Source organism: Fopius arisanus, unplaced genomic scaffold (genome assembly GCF_000806365.1).
Source record: "Fopius arisanus strain USDA-PBARC FA_bdor unplaced genomic scaffold, ASM80636v1 scaffold00104, whole genome shotgun sequence".
In the NCBI taxonomy this organism is placed as follows: Eukaryota; Metazoa; Arthropoda; class Insecta; order Hymenoptera; family Braconidae; genus Fopius; species Fopius arisanus.
The window spans coordinates 291,435-315,171 of NW_011887843.1; the positions used below are offsets into that span (position 1 = coordinate 291,435).

Here is a 23,737-nt window from a genome sequence, read left to right on the forward strand (position 1 = left end):
ATTCCGAATATTTTTTAATTTTTTTTAACTATCATTTCGTCGCTAATTTTATAATTAACATGATTTTATCGTGAGGTGTAGTCTCTAGAATTTTTTTTGTTTGACTCGGTGGAATTTTTGTTTTTATTTATCGATTCAGGATTGGTTTTCCGGCTTTCTGGTTGGAAAGAAAATTGAAGACGCGAAAAAAGCTGCCGTTTGACGTAGCATCGAGGTCACTTCAATCGCCTGTGGAGAACTCTCCAGACACGAACCAATTTATCAAGCAATCATTGTCCCGATGATAAGCAACAAATAACCGAGACCATCGGGGATTTCCAGGGAAAGACGATGATTGCGACAAAAAAAGGGAGATTGAAGGAGCTGAAGGTGTTTTGTTGGCAACATCCGATGCATCTGTCATGATCGGACGCTATTCTGAAACGTTTAAGGTGAGAAACCCAGCTGGGGATCCAACTGATGTTGATGAAAAAAAAAAGGAACAATTACTTAAATGGTTTCATGTTGTGTCCAGCAGGTGGAACATGCTCTCCTGTTTGATGGGATAAAAACAGAACATTGATTGGAGCTAGTGCCGTATTCGGTGATTACATGACGCTTTCCCATTTATGAATTCCTCATGTTGTCCATGGAAAATTGATCTGCAATAATTCATTAGGACCTTTTCGGGGGTGAATTCATTTTATTTGAAAGTCTTTCGGAAATATTGGGTAATACCGTTGGAGATTGCTGCTGGGTGAGACAAGTATCACTAATATGGACATGGATAATCTGGAGTCGCGATCATCACCTCGGAGATGCTGTCCGCGATAGCCCGGATTCCACTTTTTTTCCGTGGGAAAAAACCAGATTTTCATTTAAAAATTCGCAGAATTACAAGCGGAAAAAAAATTCAATAAAAATTACATCACCAAAAAAAAAATCGCTATACATTTGTCGAAAAAATGAAACAAAATGGAAAAATTGAATTATTCTATAAAATCGATTGGCGGTCAGAAAAATTCAGAGAAATATTTCTCCAAATTTGGAATTTTCTATAATGATTTTTAAAATTAAATGCATAAAAAAAATTCTTTCAAGAATTATCTGGAGCCCGTAAAAACCAGTGAAAATCCAGAGAGTGACGTGCGGCAACATGCGACACTCTCGCCGGCAGGAGCCGTAATGACAGCCTCAGAGGTCGACCGTCGGGGCGCCACCGGCTCTCGTCTGGAGCCAGGGCGTGTCGCTCGGACGGAGAGCGCCAGTGATTGGTGGAATCGGGGCATCCCGATTGGCCAGGCATCAGGTAGACGTGACCTTTCCCATCTGGGCGATGCTGCGCAGTGACTCTGCGTTAGTCCCGCCCACTCCCAGAGCGATGACGACCCCGTGGGACCCCGTGCATGCCGCTCTCACAACCCGTGACACATTCGACAAGCGGCGCCGTAACGGGAAGGAACGCGCGGCTGGGGACATTGAAACTGAGAGGAAGGTCCACAGGAAAAATCACTCCCTCACGGCGAAAAAAAAAATATATTGTTGCTCGTCCAGTGGTGACCGAGTGCTGACGACCGTAATGACCTTCAAGTGAATATTTCTAATAATAATCGTGAAAACCGTGGGCCGCGAACAATTGATCCCTGTGTACCCGTCGGTGACGTACCTCTCAAAACATAAACAAACCTAGTGATAAATTCAGTGTGAAAAGGTAGAAATAAAGTTGTTGAAGTTTGAGGTGTGTGTCGTGACCCGGCGAAAGTGAATCGGTGTGATAAGAACGGTTTCGAGGGTAACGTCGGGCTCGAGGGCTGGTTATCCAGTCATTCAGACAAACGGATGGTGATAAGTTATCGTTGAGGAGGATTGTTTGGACATTGGGGCAACGGGTAAGCCTTTATTTGGCTCAACGGCCTCACCACGCGCTCCGACGAGTGGAGCGGTCTCCTGCCCAGCTCCACTATCGTGGGTGCTGGGGGGTCACCATGGTTGGGATTGGGTGCTGGTGGTGGCGCCGGAGCAACAACTGGCGGTGGAAGTCCTGTCGAGCTCGAAGGACACTGGGGAAGAAAATTGTACGGTGCAAGTGTTGCACCACCACCACCACCACCTCATCATCATCCCCGTGCACCACTTGTTTTTGCACCCCAGGACATGAGGCAAATACTCAAGGAGGAACCTGTACCACGTGCTTGGCCACAACCTGCTCTTGCTGACACGGCGTCGTAAGTTCTTTTTTTTTTTTATTAAAAATCAATCCGATGGGTCAGTCCAAGAATCCAAAAATAACTTCGCGGGGAAAATTAAACACATCGGGATTAAAAAATTAAATTTCATTAAAAATTCTGTTTTTCGTCATTGAAATCGATAGAGATTTTCCTTCATGGAGTTCTCTCCAAACGTTAGGTTTCATCTCTAGGAAAATACTACAGATATTTTTTACGCTCCCATTTTGAGAAATAATTTAAAATTTCGTCTCGCCCGCCTTAATGCGATGAATAATATTATTAATATAGCAATCGCCTCCGCACGAATTTCTCTCATCTCTTCGAAAAAAAAAATCCAAAAGAATGTTGTACTCCGGAAAATATTTTTCCCCCACATGTCGTGCACCTGAAGCCGTCGGGCCGCGTTTCGGTCATACTACTGGCCGCTACTTGCAAAATAATTCAGCCAATAAATAAAATGCCGTCATCCACGGGGCATTTAATCAATTCCATCATAACGAAAAATAATTGTCGTCGGTGCAGGTTGGAGTAAAAAAAATAGACGATGAGATTGAATTTTCATGAAGCATAAATACGTAGTTACGGAGTTATAAAGAGCCATGAAAAGGAGATAGTAAAGATAGAGAGTGCAGAAGTGGAAGAGGGAACAAGCGCCGGTCCCCGCGGCGAGAGATATTGTTATAGATTTTTATGCGACGCTTTTAAACGCCCTCGTCGTTCATTGTCAAGTATAAAATGAAAATAAATGTTGCGGTTTTCTATCTTCTCGCGGGGGTATTTTTTTTTCGGGGTGAGTTTTTCCGGGGTATTTGTAGTGTCCGTGACGGGTGTACATGGGTATATAACAAACAGGAATTGCACAGTGCGGGTGAACAATAAACCGCGGTTTATTGCACCGCCTCGCTTAACGGATTTGTACGACGTGCAAACGACGCCAGGCGTGCAAATACCACGGGAAAACCCGAAGGTAAACCGAGTGAGTCAGAGGTGGCACCGGGTATTTTCTCTAATCCAATAGCCATCCCTTTAACGAACATCGGGGGATTGAAAGACACAGAGAGAAATATTCAATGAAAATTAGACATCTCTTTCTTCAGCGAAATCCCATTGCAGAAAAGTTCTCGCAATTTCTTTTCCCTTTTCACCCGATTTTTACCGAATATTTCTCTCTTCTATTTATTATTTTTATTGTTTTATTTAATAAGATAAATAATGGAAATGAGGAAAAATTTTTCTGTGCATTTTATTCTGAAGAAAAATAAAATAAATCAATCAATAATTCTTGTGAATTGGGAATTGTAGAGGAAAAAGAATGATAAATGAAAATAGCAGAGAACGGGGTATACGGAAGCAGAATAAATTCTCAATTTCATATTCAGGGATTATATTCAGATACATTACACATTGCTCATTATCTTCGAATGCATTATAAATCGCGTTGGGTACGGAGGGCCGGGGAGATTTGCGGGACGTAAATAGCGGTAGGTTTTCCGGTTAACGCGTAATAACTATAACGTCATGCGAAAAGATGTGTGTGTTGGTATTGTCCATTGGCGTGTGCTCCGCCGATTTATTGTAATTCTCCTCTGGCGATTGCTTTTGCCAGCGAATCGGTGTATTAGCGTCGGTAAATACCAATGGGTCGGGTTAAACACATGTTTTTCCACCTTCAAATGAAAAATCACTTGCAAATAAATATTGACCCATCCACATGACGAATTATATTTCGATGATTCTGAACAAATATAAAACGCTTTTAATGATGCGCCGTTCAATCCTGCAAATATTCAAATATTCCATGGAAATTGAAACGAGTTCAAAGGTGGATTTATTTTTCTTTATTGACTGATAAATTTATCATGGAGAAGCGGATGAAACGGAATTTAATATTTGTATTTTTTTTATAAAAATTTTGGTAGAAATTGAGTGAAAATTAAATAAATACGCAGGTGATTAAAAAATTCGGTAAGAGAGGATTTGAAAAATCCGCAGGATTTTTAGCTAATGCACTCGTATGCGATCCCCCGAAAAATCCTCGCTGGCCTCATTTTCCCACCCATCAATCTATTAATTCCCCAAAATCATTATAGCCCGGGTTCCACCGTAAAAGCACCCGTAACTCGCGTTATCGCGGCTAGAAAATTGCATGCATGGGGGATTTTTGTTATCTCACTGCCAAAAATCGGTGTGATGCTTTTTTTTTCTCCACTCATAGTTGTGCACTTCGTTTATATCGCTGTAAAACCATGAAATCGATAAGCCCCGCGAATGGACCCACAAGGGCAGATACATTCTCAAATTTCACCTGCATGTGGAATATCGTTATCGCATCCCGGCACTCAAAACCGTTGCGCGGTGCAAATTACACGATAAACGTGAATCGGGCATGTAATTATCACCTCGACAGAGTTCATACGGTGTATCGTCTCACTCTAATCGTAATGTCTCACTTTCATACGGCTGTTGCACAGTACGAGAAACCGACGAGACTCTCGTATATCCGAAAATTCCTACCCCGACAACAATTCGCGTTTGGTTTTAGGGTGTGCGAATAGGATGTCGCTTATAATCCTTTTGCACCACACGTTAAGCCCGTGGAAATACGATGGGTACGAACAACAGGAGGAAAAGCCAAAATGACGGGAAAAATAGCCGCTTAATTGCGGAATATTGGCGAGAATGTTCTCTCCCAGTTTCGCGTGATTATAATTATTCCCGTCTGCTAAATTGCCTCTGTCCGACATTTCTAGTTCTCTATAGTCCATTGCAAACCCTCCGGGCTCGTTGGAATATCATACTTGTATTTCTGGCCTTGTAACCGCACCTAGTGTCCCCATTCCACTCGTTTCCAAAACGCTAACGGACCCTGCCGAAAAAAAAAAAATTTTTTTACGAAGGAAAAGTGATATGACTCCCTGAAATTCATGTGGACGGTTTCTCCAGATCATTCTACCGTAAATTAAAGAGGTTAAAAACAACTGTGATACACAGACGCCACCCCCAGATGGCGCGGTATCAAATCAAAAAATTTATATCACTCTCGCAATTGACAGTGAGATGAATTGTTCACATGTCGCACTGACTAAATACTCCTCAAAGTACTTGCATAACGAACACAGCATCACCCCAATCTAATTACCCAAAATCATAATGCCCACTCATTACAAATTACTCCAAATATTTCACCCAAAAACGATCCATTGATCAATGGCCTCCCACATGCTGGAATTGAACGGGACACGGGGTGGAAAATAATCGGACGTCGAGAGTTATGGGGCGCGAACCGGCGGCCGGTTAATCAGCCACCGATAATTATCGACACGGGCAGTACATCACCCCCGTCCTCTGCCAACTGTGCTTGGCCCCTCAGTTTGTGAACCTCACAAACCCCCTTTCTACTCACCCACCCCCCCAGTCCCCCTCCTGCTGCCATGGCCCTCCGCCGCCGTTGTCCGCACACGTTCGAGCCCCGGGTATAAACTCACCCCCTTCTAGCTACATGGTCCAGGCTATCCCACCATTCTGGCGTGACAAACGCACCGCCGATACCATCATTTATTTCGCAAATGTGCTGCAAAACTGCCGCTATTCATTTTCGAGGCAGTCGATTCAGTTTTCCGCTCGGGAGGTCCGGATAGGTCGCGAAATCCAACCCCCAACTCCTCCTGGTGCTGCCGTTGTTATACACTGGCTGCTGTGGCTTTGGTTTATCGTCGCCACATACCTACCCCCTTATACCACCCCCTTTTCACCCCATTCTATCTGCTATAATGTAATTCCTATGCTCTAGCTTCATGGAATGAGCTCAAATTGAATGCAATACGGAAAATACAGTATTGCGTTTCAAATTTTTGATCGAATTGCTAATTTTATTCGTGACGAGATGAGTTGAATTCGAAATTGCGTCATCCGGTTATGGGTTCGATTTTCGGAGTGGAATAATTTCATTTAGCCGATTTCTCTTCTTCAATTCTTTTTGTCTTATTTTAATTAATGCATCTCTTTGAATAATCGGGAATTTTTTACAATTTCATTCTTTCATTCCGGAAGTTTCGAAAGTCCAGGGACAAATGTGGGAGTCGGTGGGAAAGAGTGTCGGCGAGATTTTAAATATTCAAGCGGTCTTAAGTTTAATTGCGAAAAAAGGCGCGACGAAAATAGCGACGGATCTGCTCTCCTCCGGAGGAACGAGACCGAAGAGGAAAAAAGGGTCGTTGTTCTTTATCGCCTCGTAACCAGACACTTTTGGTTAACTCGGAAAATTGAAACCAAATTGCGAGAGATTTTGCACTGTGACGTCATTCAATTTTTATATTCGCTCACGGTACAGCGAGGGCCATTGTCTCAGATTTTCGCTCGAGTCGTAAACATTGGGCATATATATTTTTCTCGGGGCTTTTCTCCGAAGGCGAATGAATAAGTGAAGCAAAAATAAGTTCCAGAGAAAGGGAGTGAATAAACGTGAGACGTGGAAACCACTGACCAAAATACTCCCGCGAGACATCACTCCAGTCTCGACTATTTTGACAGCTTGAAAAATTGTCGCCAAATTGTTTTCCGGTTATGATGCCCGGAAACTTGCTTTTCCGTTCGCTTATCAACTCTTTGTATTTTTCCCGTTGTCTCCTCGACGTCTTGTACATCCCACCCCCTCCGAACGGACGAAGTATTTCTTGAAAGTTGAACGACATTTTCCCATGGGATCACACGAATCCACAGAAGTTGAAAACTGGATTCCTTTGGATCTCCCCAATTTTTTTGAACAGTAACTTGAGCGCAAATGAGGCGCCAACTGGCGATGGCGTCCTCATACTAGAGTTTACACTATCCTTTTCATAACCTTGATCATCAATCGATTGAAGATGAATATTAATTTTTAATTTTACGTGTCGGTATGTCCCTCCATTATCCCCTCGGCTGTTCCCTTCCCAAAATCACAAAGAACTCGATTTTTTTTTTCATCTCCAGTGGAGGGTTTCGAGGAGGGACACCCCGCCATTACTCAAAGATAGCAGTGGAGTCCAGTGTCCCTAATCTCAGCACATGAGGCCTTAATGGGATTTTAAGGCGTCGAGGCCACCTGAGCGCCGTCCCGACGCCTCGACCTCGTTTGTCTTTCCAACGTTCTTGCCTTTCCTTCTAGCAGACCACTCACTTATCCTACGCTTGCATTTTTTTTTTCTCAACATCACGTTATAATATGTTACAGGGTTGGTGTCGGTAGGGCGCACTTCGAGAAGCAACCACCTAGCAATTTGAGAAAAAGTAATTTCTTCCACTTTGTCATTGCCCTGTACGACAGAGGTGGCCAACCAATCGAGATCGAGAGGACAGCCTTCATCGGATTCGTCGAAAAAGACCAGGTGATGTACCTCTTATCTACTATCGATGACTAACAACTGAACTATATTTTATCGGTATAATTACCGTTTCCATCTGACCACCCGCGTCAAATATTAAACTCTTCCGATCCCTGTGTAAAATAGGATAATATCGTACAATCGAAGGAGTGAGGAGACTCAGTCACGCGATCCTCTTGTCAAAATGTGGTGATGGTATCCCCTACACTCCACACTCTAATCCAAAGTTAATCGATCAAAGATTGCGCTTCATTCATTTTCGTCATAATTTCAACGCGACGGTGTCAAGTCTCATTCTAAAAATTGCCCAGCGATACGAATTGTCTGGATCAAGAGAGCTCGGTCTAATCAGTCTAATACAACCGATTATAACAAATTACTGGAGCGTTAACGAGAAAAGATGGAGGATACGGCATTGTCGATTAATTATTACTGTTTAACTGAGTCCAACCTACTTAACTAATTACACGCGGCGCTCCACGTGCAAGTGTTTACATCGCGGTTTTGGATACTTGGTTTGTGAATTGGCCCTGGGGGTGGCCTTGTAAGCCAGGATGAGCGAGGGATAGGTATGAAACACATAACCATCCCCCAGTGCCAACCTACGTTATATACGCGAAGGTGTATAATTCACGTGGGCCGGACAGTTGCATCGCGTGGCCTCCCTATTAATTAGGGTCATGCACCGCGGACATACATCAACCCCCAGCTAGCACAGACACCACTGCAACCCCTTAACACCCTTCCCTGAACATTGCCAACTATTGTCTTTCATACTTAGAACGCATAAAAATTTTTTTACCTAACCTCACAATTTTATTTGCATCACTCGTCCTTTCCATTCGAATCTCAAATCAATCCTATTAATCATTCATCCATAATTCGTCTGTAATTCCTGATTTCTGGTTAATGAAGGAAATAAAAACGGGCGAATAAATAAAAACTTAGCGATGCGCCACCGAAATAATGATGATTGTTGACAGCATAACCCTCCCCCACCCCACGGAATGGGCGCGGGTATTTCAAAATGCATTACTGCGATCCATCGGCATATGGCACACAATGCACGCACGGCTCGTCAACGGGGAACCCCCCCCTTACCAGATAATTATGCATTGCACGCCACGATACAATAATGACGCTGCTCTTACCGCGCACATCAAGAAATTAATAATTAGGGACTAGATGGCGCGTGCTCTTGTCATTACGTCACATCACATTTAATTAAGATGAAACCCAGCATATCCTTAATGACCGGTGAATTAATTATCACTCACTTATCCTGGAATCATCTTTCAGGAATCGGAGGGACAGAAAACTAACAATGGAATCCAGTACAGACTGCAATTGCTCTATGCCAATGGTGAGTACTGAATTTTATTCTCTTACATTTCTTTTTGTCATTGCAAATTCTCAATGTTTGGGAGGGGGGGTGAGGGAGGGGTGGGGGAATTGGGCGGCAAAAGTGAGGATGAAGTGCCATCAACATTCCGCGCGGACACCCGATCCGTCCGTCCGGATGCCGTCTAAAAACGTTTAAAATGACTCGCGTGGCGGTGCCGATCACTCCCCAAACAGAGACATATTTTACATCGATGGATGTTTGCCGCTTAACAAAAAACCATTTGATCCTCTGGAGTCAAGTGAAAAATGGCTGGGATTGATTTCATTACGGGGACACGAGGTATTTGCCGGTGTATGAGAACGCGGTGTGAGGACATACTCGGCGCAATCCGGATGTCGTCTCTTGCGCATAATTCGAAATTAATTGGCATTACTCACCGTGAAATAGAGAGAGGTGAAGATCGATGAAGATTTCGATGGGGATTCAGTAGTATAGTATCGGCATTGTACGGACATTTTAAGAAGCTTTGAGTCTCCGGATGGTAGTCGGTGCCAGCAATTTTTCACTCCATATACGCTGTGAGCCGGTGCCAACCTCCATGATCCCCTCGATCCTTTCCTTCAGCCTTCACTGCTTTTCTCTTCTCTTATTTCAGCCTTTTTTACTCAACCTTTCTTTCTCATCCTCTATTTCTACGTCTCTCCGCATTCTCACTCCACAATACCTCAGTCACTCCACGATGGTGGTGCCCTAGCCCCTCAGCTTTCTTCGTCTCAACAATTTTCTTGTCCCGTTTGTTCTCTCTATCTCGTCTCTCTCTTCTCCTCACCGAGGCCGATCAATCAATGCGAGATTTTTATGGGTGGGGATACCTCACTGAAAGATGCCATCTATGGTCTACGACGCGCTTCTAACATTTCATCAGCAAGAAATTTACTAATGAATAGCACTGACTACAAATAACACCGGACAGATGTCCCCTGACGATCACCAATTTTTCGTAAACAATTGTTTTTTTTTTTTTATCAACAAACTCCTGAAATTGTTGATGTAATTCGATGATGCGATAAAAGATTCAACGAATTCAGGAAAAAAACAATTCAATCGGTCTTCCATAACAAGTCCAAGTTGCTTATTCCCTTTTGGAGTTTATCGGCATCAACTTGGGGCTTTCAATCGCAAGTGTGTGTGCTGATTTATACGATTCGCTGTGATGCATTCGTGTTTTCGGTGCCTTTATGAAAGTTTCATGCAGGAAATATTTTGCACTGCCTCCAAGGAGAGACAAATTGAGGCCGGAGTCAGGAAATCATGGTCTCTCTCAAATTCCCCATTCTTTTTGTTTCATTCATTAAAAATATGGGTATCATCATTGATCACTCCAATTATTCGTGTCATTTTATTCCTTTTTATCTCAATGGATTTTTTTTTTTAATTGCCTTGCTCTTTTTGATATAATTAACCCATTGGTGTGATGATTCAAGTCGGAGTAAATCCAAATAGGGACGATTGACGATTACCGATATATCGAAGAAGATGGTATAACCGGTCAGTGTCGTCTGGTGGGTAACTTGCAGTAAGCCACGGCGGTTTCTCGAGGTAATTTGTGAGCGAGTTTCAGTCTGGCCATCGTAATCCACGGTAACGTTATGTAGTGTAGTCACCGGTGTATACGTATCTACGCGCTCGACCAACAGTTCTCTATACCAGGGACAAGCCCAAGGTGTCTTATATCGGGATTACCTGGCTTAGAGGTACGGACCGAAAGCCACGAGGTATCTGTACCCCACCGAAAATACTGCACACGTATGGGATTACCCCACTTTGAATCCACCCAATGGCCAAGTGTAATCTACGGTTGTTTTCAAGAAACCCGTGGTCACATCTTCCTCAAAAGCTTAGACCTGAAAAAAAAAAAAAACTCCAACTTATAGGTGGAACGATCTGCTCTTATTGATAAACATTAAATTCACAGGGCAGCAATCGTGGTCAATCGCTCGCTGGAAATTTTTCCAAAAAAATAGCCAGTGGAATTTCACGGTAACTCGTTAACTCAAAGTGCTTTCTTAATATCCCACTTTTTGTTGGTGATGTTCTCTCCTCATTAACCACAAAATATTCCTCCTGTCCCGCGGGAAGTGACAGCCGATGGGATTTTAAAGCGATCGGCAATTGAAATACGGATGAAAAGTACGAGCATAAAGACAGGAGTTGGTGGAGGTGGCGGAGTTAGTTATACCTAAGATAAAAAGATTGGTTGGCAAGGCGGCAAAAATAGGTATCCTCTCGAGACGGGCCTCTTATGGGGATTGGATGGGCACTTCATCTTTTCTTATCGTCGAGTTGTCGCTCCACCGTGCGACACCCATTAATACTTTCATTGGGGATAATTAATTGGGGCTGCTATGTAATTATTGTTCGTTACTGATTAATTGCTGGATTTTTTCATTTATTTATTTTTTTCCAGGTCACCGTCAGGAGCAGGATATTTACGTCAGACTCATTGATTCGTCTACGAAACAGGTGAGATCATTTTGACTCGTCTAATTATTTTTTGTTATCGATCATTCGATTATTCGATTGTTCATCTCGTCTCGAAGAATATTGCATTCTCCTGGTTCATCGCCTTATTGCGTGCGCAAACGTTATCACCAGCAGTACAAGCACTTAATTTTCCGGAGGGTTGATTCCAACCCCTCGATCAGACCAGGAGGCGGCAATGCGCGCGACGACGCGGTCTCTCCACTCAAGCCATCCTGTTTTATCTCCGCCACGTGGCCGATTTCGTCCTCTCTTTAATCGTTTTTACTCCCCCTCGTCCTTTCATCCTCGTGGTGTACCCACGAGAACCACGTGTTACCCCTCTCAAATGGAGATGAAGACCGATGATAGAGAAAGAAGGGATCATAACCTTGGCAAACGTAAATATTACCATCGAGATATCGAAATGGCTTCCTATTGTCCGTCTCGAGGGTGATTCCACCAACAATAAACGTACCAATCACCCCCATCACACCTAGCACAAATGCCCAATGTGCAATTTCTCTTTAGCATTGACGTCATGGAGTCCCTCACTTTCTTAAATTATTTTCTATCGAGTCGACGGCGACGTTTTAGCAGATTAAATCATTCTTGCTGGAGTCCGTGGCATTCTGGAGAGCTAGACGGGGAGGAGAAACGGATGTTAGTTTTAGCTGATTAAATTACTAAGCCGATGGTACATTGCGCAGTCAGACGATTCTCAATACGATTTCAAACTTCTCATCAAGTCGATGTGCACGGAAACGAGTGGATTGCAATATAGTCCAGCGATTTATTCCGAAAATCGATAATCATGTGGATATAAATAAATTATCGGTGCGTCAAATTTACGGTGTGAATGAATTATCGTATAATTTCCTTTCACCACGGGAAAATAATCGCGAAAAGGTTGGGTGATAAATTCACGATAATTGGGCGTTAGGATCGCCTCGGAATTCCAACTTCTCTGGCTTCGTAATTCACCAGATGAAATCGCAACTTTCTGTTTACAAAAAGTCTTGGGTACATCGACTCTCGCTATCGGAAAATCATACCTCATATTCACCCCCTTCCCCCCGTAAGTCTGAAATATGGGTGTTTAAACGTGGATTAAGGAAATAATAAGCCGAAGAGATAAGCTAATCCCCGACAGATAAGGAGAAATAAAAGAGCCTGTCGAGAGGGGAGTCCTCTCGAGGGGGAGCTACTGTTATGTTTTGTTCAGCGGCATGTATTAAACCCGAACTCCCCCTCGTGCCACCCCCTGCCCCTCCCCCATCTCTACTGAACTCAAAAACATTCCCAGGGGACTTTGAAAATCGATTCGCGATGGAAATCATTACTGGTGCCATTTGGATGACAATCTTGGGTATCGATCTCCATTTACTCCCACACTTTTTAAGACACCAACAATTTGAATTATTTATTTATGCGATGCGAGTTAAAAAAAAAAATGATGATCCCAGGCTGAATTTCTCTCGCGCCATTTAATTGATAAATTCACGAGAGTCATTCCATATCATCGAAGAATTTTTTGCAAACGCGATTTATTTCTCAAATTTATTCTTGCTCATTGAAAAAAATAGGGAATGAGAAAAAATCGTAATAATGACTCGGGAGTCGATGAAAACCGGTTGTAAATAAATTCCTAGCGATCACCTGATGGTCATAAGTCGACTGGCACTCGCCTCTCTCCTAAACTTTAATAACGAGTAATATATATCTGGGGGATTTTTTTGCAGTTTTAAAGTACGACGTACGCGTACCGGTAATCGCGTACGTCGTGCTCTAATGAGACTCGGCCAGCCGGTTCGAGTCAGTTCGTTATTAGTCCGCGGTAAGTAATTCCCGTGGGAATTGGGTGGCAGTGGGGACTCAAGTGTACCTTCTGGGACTTGAGATATGTAAGAAGGCAAGTAGAATCGTAGGAGGGCCCCCGTGGGGCCGTTGCTGACTGGTCGCACCCTCAGGACGGCGTCTCGACGTCGTCTTCACCGTCGTCGCCTGACCTCGTCGCAACACTTTACCCACCCCTCGGGTTGGGCTTTTGGCGAGCCCCTGGTGGCACTCCTCGGAGACTCACAAGCCGACATAACCCAAGATATCCATCGGGGGGAGAGTACATCACCCGGGGATTGCTGTGTACGAGGAAGAGCCCTCGTTGAGGGTCTCGTCATAGAGAAATAAATCGACACACAAAATAGTATTCGGACCTGGTGGTACATGCCCAACGAAAATCGTTTGAGGCTACTCAGCATTTGGTAATAATTTTCGAGGTTAATCCGACACGCCATCTATTTGAGGCCCTTGACATCTCCAGGTGATTCGTTTTTTTATCTGTTATTGGGATTTAACAGCGCCATTATCAGTTGTTCGGTACAGAGATCCCAATTCAGAAGTTCCATCGTCAAGTCATTCGACGAGAATTTAAATCGTCGAGGGAGCCTCTTTTATTCGCATCATAAACATTTTCCCTTCATTACGGACATTCCCACGAAGATGTTTTACGACAACATTTTTCCTCCCCTCCACCACGACAAGAGCTTCATTATGGCTCTTAATGGGATGTAAAAAGGAAAAATAAGGAAAGCCGAATGCTTCCGGGAAAACGCGTAAGAGCAGAAGTAATTACCTGAAATTGTTCGTGAGGGGATGGTGGATAAACAAAACGGACGGCCTGTCGTCGTAATAGACGCTTGGACAAACAGAATCGCATGTTTATGGGGATAAAGTGCGATATGTAGAACGTCAGGTTCACAGGCCTCGTGGCCTTCCATCCACATATTTGACTAGTGATTACATTCAACTTTTTTCACTATTCCATCCCCGCAATTTTCGCGCATTATATACCACCGATTGCCACAAACTGCACGGTAAATAACGGTAAAAATTTTTTTATAAAGTGAACATACAACTGAAGGGCGCGCGAAAAGAAAATCCATTCGGGGAAATATATTTCGTTGTCTATACTTTCTAGGTTGACGTATTTTTCACTCTGTCAAATAATCGGAGAGAGTCGGAGAGAATAATTCACCGTTTATGTTAATTAGTTCGAGTATAAATGAGGCTCGCCTGACATTTTATCATAAACCCACGAGAAATTGCGGAATCACACGAAAGCAACCAATACAACAGTAACATCCCAGCCACATGAATCCTCATCTTCCTCAATTTCGTAACGCGTACCGCTTTTCAGAGGGTTGATTTTACCCGCTTTTACCGCCCTTCGTGTTACCTCTGATTTACTTATCGCCGGGGAGAGGTGAACCTCGTTCGTTTACTCGTCAATTCAGTTATTTCGTTTTCCATAAATATTTCATGTACCTGGATTTTGTGCTTTAATATAAATCCAATTTTTTCTATGGCTTCAGAGAGCTCAAACGAATATAAATGCAAGTACTCTCAGAGATAATTCAGGGAAATTGTTTTGAAACATCTCGATTACACTTTTACGATCTCATGTTTGCCCAGTGAAAATCGAAAAACAGAAGACCCCAACGAGATCAAAGAAACCGGTAATCTTTTCCCGATGGTTTTGTTATACCCCGGATAATTCAATGGCTTCCCTCCTCAATCCTGTATAAATACATGAGTACAGCTCCTGGACAATGTGTTGTCATTAAATAAAAATCAATCAGGAGGCTGTGAAGGAGGCTTAACGGATTTGCCTGCAACGCCCAGGGCTTAGCCCATGCCGTTGGGGTTGTTTCCCTCTGTCTACGCACTCTCGTGACTGTCCAAGCATGCAATGGGATGCAATCCAAATTACTTCTTCTCCACAAATTGTTCTCAACAATGATTAATTATTCCTCTTTATTTTTTTCTTCCAGGCGATAATGTACGAGGGACAGGACAAAAATCCAGAGATGTGCCGAGTACTTCTGACCCACGAAGTCATGTGCAGGTGAGTCAATCGTAATCTTTACCGATTTGTTGTTCAAATTTTTCGGCAAAATTTCCGTCATGTGGTTTTATGGATTCATTCTCGAGTCGACCCCCAGCGGGTAGTAAACCATAAACATAACGAGTCTTGTATGCATCAACGTATGGGTACACACCGTAGCTGACTCACATCGGCCCCTGGGACTTGCTTAGCCCCTAGTTGCAGAATCCCTTGGGCAATTCCACAGGGGCTAGGTGGTTTTCAGTCTCTGCATCAAAAACTTTTGACGTACTTTGACTGCCATAACCCCAAACTGGGCCGATCCTCTCTCTCTCTTTCTCTCTTTTGCACTCCCCCCTTTGAAAAAAGTCAGTTGAATATCATCTCTTGTTTTCAGTCGATGCTGCGACAAGAAGAGCTGTGGAAACAGAAACGAGACACCCAGTGATCCCGTGATCATCGACCGGTGAGTAAATTAAAATGAAGTATCATGATATCAAGGTAACCTAGATGCTGCAAAAGCATGGCGCATTCGGTGATATACACCGAGTATGTGAATTACGTTGTCTACGACAAAAGGGGTAGAATAGATGGGACAGGATAGGACAGGGATAGGACAGGATAGGACTGGATAGGATGGGGTAGGTGGATCTGGATTCTTGAAAGGGCGGAAGAGTATCCGGTACTCGTGTTCATCCCTCGTCCCGTCTTGGGAAACAGAGGCTAACACAGCTCTAGTATAGGGTGAGCCTGATATCTGAATAGGCTATATAGAATATACTGAGATAGGAGAAAATGGTAGCAACCAAGAGGTGGAGGGTATTCCCTGAGGGAGTCAAGACCGAGATAGTCTTCAGGAGGACATCTTGTACACAGTGATCCTCAACCCAATACCGTACACATGTATACGATCAGCTATCCAATTTTACCCGGGAAAGGAGTATTTCATTCCTTCAATGCTGCCTTGATATTTTTCTAATGGTAATTCTATATCAACGGTGGGGGAAAAAATTAATCAGCCAAATGATGAACACGCACCCCTCGTATACGTTACTGTGATGCAACTGCAACATTGGTCGCGTGTCCAACAACTTTCCTTTTAGTAATTTCATGTTGATGGTAATAGTGAGTAGTGTACGCCTCCTGATTATTCCTACATCTCTTCAACTTTTCGGATTGACTGTTTTCGTCTATTGTGTGGATGGCTAATCAATTTTTTGGTTGTAAACCGCACAATGGGACGGCAGTCGAGGGCGAATTGGTGGAGATGACTGGTGTATCAATGGATTTTGATTGAGGTGACTCTTGTCGATTGTGACGTGCTCACTCGACTGAAAGTACTTTGGATATTCACCTGAGGTTATAATCAAAGCAAAGAACAATACACCGTCCACCCCTTCGGGCCATTTTTTTTTTTCCCCAATTCAAAAAATATTTTTCATTGTTTCCGTTGGAATCTTTCTCGACACCAGTTGTCGTATCAGAATCATCTGTGGAGGATGTGAATTTTTTTATTTCATGTCCTTGACGATGGATTTTTCCGGCCGATTGACTCGGCAAAACAATTAGCATGTATAATTATAAAATGTCATTTTACCGTACTGGAGCGGTCGCAGATATACCCAGTCCTCGCTGGCCCGTGACGTCCCAAGGGATTACCAGTGCTCCATAATTACGAAAATTCTGTCTCTATTTCGTTTCACTACCTCACACTCCATCGAGTGCCCTCTCCTATACACAGCCGAGTGCTCGTGATTCGGAAAAACAGAAAGCATTCGGTGCAAAAAAAAAAAGGAAGAAAAAAAAAATCGGTGACGAGCTCTCTGGAATGACGGCCAATATAACCGTAGCATCGAGTACGATTCCACCACCGTGATTGGTTAACTTTGTTTCGTCCAGTGCACGGGCAACCCCTTAATTTCGGCATCGATCATAGGTCCTCTACTACCCATGTTACCCTCTTTCCACTGCCAAACGGGGGAACATTGTCACGAACTGTAACCATTCGCCTCGTTGGCTTTCTACCCGCAAAACTACTTTTACCTTTCATGTACCAATTTTCCACAAATTTCATTCAACTTTAATTGTCCGAATCTATATTTTACCACTGTCTGGAAAAAAAATTTGATATTCATTTTTTGATTATCAACATTTGACCCATCCTGTCATTTTTTTCATCCTTCATTTTTCATCTTGGTGATGAAAAAATTGGAGTCGATATACCACCAATCAAATTTTCACCTAATGCCCAACGAGAACCGCGAGCTAACGACAACCGATAATCAAATGGAATAAAACTAATTCACGCTTGGTATATTGCAAACCCCGAGAACAATGTAACATCCATTTTCATGGATTGCAACAAGAGGGCCGCTGCGATATGACTAACGTCACAATGACATGCGGATTGTCAATCAGTCGTCGCTTGTATCCGTTAATGAATGCAAATCTGCACGGACAATTGTTGGCCACCGGTGTCACCAGGAGTCACTCTCCACCATTTCGATATCGATTCGAGCACGTGACCTTGTAAATCTCCCTCCACAATCAAAAGAAAAAAAGGATGATCGAATATATTAATAGTGAAGCCACTTACGATATAGCTTACCTCAATGAACTAACAGAGCGTTGATAAGCGGAATAGACAAATGCCTCAGTCACGCTAGACTAATCAAACTAAAGAGTCACCTCGCGCGACACGCGTCTGCCTCATCACAGTTTCAATATTTCACATTGTGAAAAAAAAAGAGCCCTTTGAAAATCGTCCTCGATCTAGATATGGAGTGATAATAATGGGTCTCGCAATGCCCAATCCTCGAATGACACAGATCGATCGTAAAAAGAACTCAATTGTACACGGACACCTAGCTTTTTTTTTATTAATTCTCCGAGACACCGCGCATTTCGATTAATCATGATAACGAAATCGTTCTTCGGACAATATTTGAACGGCTTGTTGTTTCTACTCTGTTGAATGCCCTGATGAACCTGATGATTGATATTGTTGATTTATTGGTCATCTATTTTCGAATTATTGAACCTGTGAACACGCACTGGAATCATCACTCGTCAGCACTTTCTCGCTTCACAAGTCTTTGAAATCTCAAAATTACTTCTGTTTTTATTTCTATCATGAGCTATTTCCTGTCGTGTCTATTAGTGGAATCAAAACACACTCGCCCCTTCGCCGGACATGGAAAAAAATTCGTGTACTTGTGCCGGAGCATATGGGGCACCCTCGGCAGGGTGTCACACCCTTCGAATCTCGTGCCCTAATAAATGTACTGGTGCCCCATTCTCCCCCCTCACTCGAGTTATCCCTTCGCTGGTATTTGTATTTACGAGGGGAATTTCCTCTACTGCAGAACAGATCGACCGATCGGTAGACCGGTAAATCGCTGTATAAATAACTCCGAGTTATTTGCGGTACTAATCATGCACCGAGTCCTTGAAGTTCATCAAAATTTGGGTCAATACATACCAGAAATTTGGGGATAAATATGAAACCCCGAGAATGAGTGATACCTTCGATTTACGAGTCGATCGAATCCATCGATTTCTTGCTCGTCTGGATTTTTATTCTTTCCGAATCAATCGCATAATTTAATCGCCTCTTTTTCGTTGAAATTTAGAAATTCTGAGTAGTTCCGGTGATTCGAATCACTCATCCATCGACAATTCTCCCTCTCCCCTCCCCTTCACTCGTAAATTCTCCCAATTAGGTGAAATACGGGAGAAAAAAAAAAACAATGGCCTCGGCCCATCGATATTACATTACCGTGACATTTTTTTCTCCACCCCCTCATCGAGAAAACACACATTTCTCGTAGTACGAAAATATACGTCTGAATGTATATTGGATATTATCGATATCTCGAATCTATCCCTCGCTTGCTAATGGAAAACTTATGCTAACCAAAAGAGCCCCGAAGAACGATCCATTATGTATCAGCGATCGCTCTTAGATTTTCAACCGTACCGTATCATAGATTCTCTTTATACCACTATTGAAATTAAAAGGAAGGAAAAATTCAGGGGTAACTTACCCTAAAAATCCGATAATACAGATAAAATGCAAACGCAGCTACCGTACCTCAGAGGCCAGCAGATTCCCAAGGACACCCCGGAGGACCATAGAGACAAAGAATCTTACCCAGCTAGTGGCACAGGATAAGTGCTCTTTGGGCCATTCTCTCACGGTGATTCCCAGCCGAGAATTACCTCCGATACGCCAATCGTTATTTTCAAAGAATATCTTAACAGCCCGGGCTTTTATCCGTCGACGCTCTAAAAACCCAAAAAGCCGAATAAAAAAAAGCGTCTTTATTCCCATCGAGGTGGGTACAAGAGTCTTTCCCCTTTGGTTCACCAAGTTTCTTTTTTACCTCGGAGCAGGCTGGCCCGAGATGGAGGAAAAACCCGATAGGGAGAGCCGATCAGCTTAATGCATATTGATGCGCACTGGAGTTAAGTGAGTGAAAAATCGCCATCGATCCCTTTTATTCTTCAAACCCAAGAAGATATCCACACACTTTTGCCATTTATCAGTATCACTCATAATACATTTGTGGATAAATTTGGGATTGAAATGAAATCGCGTCACCAATTGACACGTCCATGTTCACGCCAATGATCACCCAAAAAATGATTGAAATCACTTGGTTCCAATCGATTACCTGATGAAATCGTTTGGAAAGCATAGACTCCCCATTGCTCGCACTATCTTCAAAGTGCATAGGATGCGGTGACCCTCTGGTATTTTGGTGAATCGTCAGCGGTAGAGGACAATCGTGGAGTGGCTCGTTCTACCACTGGAGCAGGCGCATTGGAATCGGTATAAACTAGTTGGGGTGTTTCACATTGGAACAGATGCCAAGCGTCACGGCTCGACGATGGCTGGAAGGGTGCCCTCTCCAGATTGAGACACGGTGGATGACTCTAAATGGCGTTCACCTCTCCCAACCAAATCGATCTGCACCCTCTCCCTGAAATTAAATGAGAGTAAAAAATATTATTGTCTTATACTTGGCGAGATAGAATAATAAACTCATCCCGTTGTGTTTATTTTCGTAAGGGTGCGCGTGCAAACACCCATTTGGTATTTTGCTCTGGGCCACTGGCCTTATGTCAATTCACCGATCCTTTCTACATTTTTTTTTTCTTCAACCCCACATATGTGCGTGCACGTTAAGGGATACGCAATACACTTCAGAATGAACGAGTGAAACAGGTGGTTAGCAGGGGCTAGAGGCAGTGTGTCATGATGACGGCAGGGGGCCACTTGAAGAGTCGCGTGGCCAACTCAATTACCTTCTAGAGCCTCAAACTCGTGTCAGTGGAGTACCCCCTCGGTATTGTATAACCAAACGTGTCGTCCAATTGTTCAATCTCATTCATTCTATCAACTGGATTTGTCCAGTGAGTCTATTGAATTCGTTCTATTTCAAACGAGATTAATGGTAAAGTATCAGTGGATTCAGCGAAAGCCAGGTGTTTGTCTGCTGATGGCTGATGGCTGATGGATGCTGAGGATTGACATGATGGAATGCTACGGTTGAACCAGTGGAGATATGTGTCGTATCTTCTTATTTGAGGTGTTGCAAGAAAGTCGAGATCGGTTGACCATATACCTGGATCGGTGGAGGAAGCATGAAATGAGGGGCCGAATTGTTGGAATAGCTTGGCGCCTCACGACTGTCCATCAGGCATGTCCTCCTTATCCCCCACCTACCAAGAATTAAAACCAGGTTTAGGAAAAACTTGAGCTTCACCGCGAGCCTGTCAATCAGACGTCCGTGGTTTTGCTGCCATCCAGTTAATGATGATCCACTGCTCTATCTTCACCTTACGACATCATACATACCACGGGGATCAACTCTCTTCGTGGAATAGTACATTTCTCTCTGGTATGACGATGATCCTGGGATTTTTAGTTATTTGAAAATTTCACCGGATTTCTTTCCTCACGGATAACAGTCCACATGTCCTCGAGAAAATATCCCAGTGGCTTGATACCAGTGAGCGGGCGTCTAGTCGATCGACTGCCGGTCGAAATTTATGCGATTGATTCGAGTGGAACGATGTGACAGTACAAGGAAGCGCTTTTAGTCCTGGCGGATTTCTCGTTCTCCCGTGGGACAAAAGTCCTCTCCCCAGCCCTTCTATCTCCTGGCACACGCCTATATGTCCGAAGGATCTCTATAAATTTGCATGTAGAATACGCGTGGGAGGTAAGTCGGAGAGAAGACAGGGCTTCAGAGTGATAGGAAAGCAATGTCTTCTTTCGATCCGTTCCCTGCACTCCTCCAAATGATACTGAAACATCTGTCGACTGGACGCCAGTCTAATTTCGATGGTCAGACTGACCCAAGCCAGACGCATACGGAAATTCAAGTGTACGATGAGAAGTAGCCAGAGAATAAACTCGTGTTTGTGTTTTTCGAGCCAATTCGACGAAAAGTCCTGGCAATTCCTTCCTCGTTCGATCTTTCCATCTCGTCGAAGGGTCCGTGTGCGCTTGTGTTGGTGCATAATTTATGGCCTCACGCCAACACTGGCGATCGGTCTTCAGCTGCAACCGTTGGCTCCGGGTGAAAAAAAAAAAAAGTGAAAGAAGTCAATTGGAGCAGCGGTGGGCTACAATTGTTTACACCCTATCAATAACCAGGTGAAAACCGAAGAATGAAGAAATGTAAAATTTGTGAGGCAAACGAGATTGGAGAATGCAGATGAGAATGAATCGGTCAGCGCACGGTCACCATTTTTTTTTGTTCCTCTCCAATTTTTTTTTTTTCTTTCTCGGCTCTCCCCTTTAGCCCAGTCCTGGGGCATAACAACGCACAACCCACCCCACGAAGGGAGAGATGCCGTTCATTGGGTCGTTGAGGGCTCCTGCTTTCGCGGCAGCATCGGTCTTCAACCCATAGACTTCGTGGCCCTCAACCCCCGCGTTGAGAGGGGAATCGTGAGGGTGGACAAGCCCGGCTGACCGGTTGCCATGACGACCATATGGATTGATCCGAGCAAATATCATCTCCGAAGACGCACGAAAGAATCGCTGGATTTTGCGGAGAATAGCCTCTGTTACCAATTTATGGGATACGCCAGCTTCAAGGACAAACGTGAGAAATTGAAAAATCATGAGAGAAATATTATTGAATCGCGTGTGTTTCATCATTAATATCAGAATTTTCATCGTTACTTCCGTGACCCTCTTTGCATAACAACTGTGTCAAGGCTGTAATGACAGCATGAACGTCTGAACGTCAAATGCGCCACCTCGTGGTGGCGTCACTGCACCCGAGCTGTCATAACCTCAATCATCGGTGAATTGAAATAGAAAATTCAGAGACAAATGCTTGAAGTGGATAAAGTAACCTTGCAAGGATAGACAGGAGTTGTGAGAGTTAATAGCCTGTGGAATACCTTAGAACGTTCGAGACTAGAACTCTGGAAAGATGAGTGATTCAGTGCGCGTAGTCAGCGAGCTGGTGGATCTCACTCTTAGCGATGTTGCCTTCCTCCCTGGCTTTCCAGAAAACAAACCAAAAGAAAGATAAAGGGCCCCAATGTATCGAAAGAGGGACGAGTTACAGGGTTTCTCAACTTGTGGTACTCTCTGCCGTAGAATGACGTCTGAACGAGAGGACCACCCAGGGGACAATCCATATAAAGCTACAGACATTGTCGAATCGATTTACTCAAATTTTTTTCCCCTCTATCTCCCTCGCATTTCGATTTGGAGATTTATAAATGAAGTGATTAAGGATGCAATTTAGCTGAGGGAGAATTTTTTTTATTACTCTACGGAGTGTTGGGGGTCATCTAACTTCTGGCCAGAGGTCCAATGGAGGATGATAACTTCCGGGTGGCAGATAAATCCGGGTGGGGGTAAGTCAAATACTATGGTAAAGTCGAAGGGGAGGGGAATCCAACTTTGGTGGAAACTTGGCCAACTACCAATGAGGCGTGTAATGCCATTAAAGGAAATCTTATTACGGTGTGCTGCTTCCCTTCTCGCGCATCAGTGAGACGCCGCAACAAGTACTTCAACGTAATTAAGTACTAATTAATTCGACGGTTACTTCGACGGGGTGGAAATGCCTGACGGAGCCAAAGAGGCTTGCGTATTTCGTTGTGATCAGGTTGGAGGTTAAGGGCTTCTTCGTGGAATATTATTTCGATGACTATTCGAATAAAATTCCAGTTGTGAAATTATTCACAATTATTTATAATGAAAAATAAAGCACGATGCTGTATGGAAATATTTTTCCAATTGAATCACGCAGATTGAATTATCTATTGGAATTATTCATTTATCTGGAGTGATTGATGTTCTTTATCTCAATTCACTCAACTCCCCGGACCACGAGACTCCACGACAAAAGGCGAGTTACAAAACTTGTAACAGGTTTTCTATGGG

General features: G+C 43.5%; 1 protein-coding gene across 4 annotated transcripts in view; it reads left to right on the plus strand.

Moving 5' to 3' along the window:
• The first annotated feature begins 1,458 nt into the window (after positions 1–1,458).
• kn (EBF transcription factor knot) overlaps positions 1,459–23,737 on the plus strand; it is a 47,882-nt gene continuing 25,603 nt past the window's right edge. For all 4 annotated transcript variants that reach the window (XR_892622.1, XR_892623.1, XM_011312563.1 and 1 more), the window contains exons 1-6: positions 1,459–2,204; positions 7,417–7,570; positions 8,867–8,930; positions 11,380–11,435; positions 15,263–15,336; positions 15,713–15,781. Coding sequence is in view for 2 of the 4 variants with exons in the window: in XM_011312563.1 (XP_011310865.1) it covers positions 2,134–2,204; positions 7,417–7,570; positions 8,867–8,930; positions 11,380–11,435; positions 15,263–15,336; positions 15,713–15,781 (488 nt within the window). In the remaining 2 variants the exon portion in view is untranslated. The remainder of the gene's footprint in view (positions 2,205–7,416; positions 7,571–8,866; positions 8,931–11,379; positions 11,436–15,262; positions 15,337–15,712; positions 15,782–23,737) is intronic.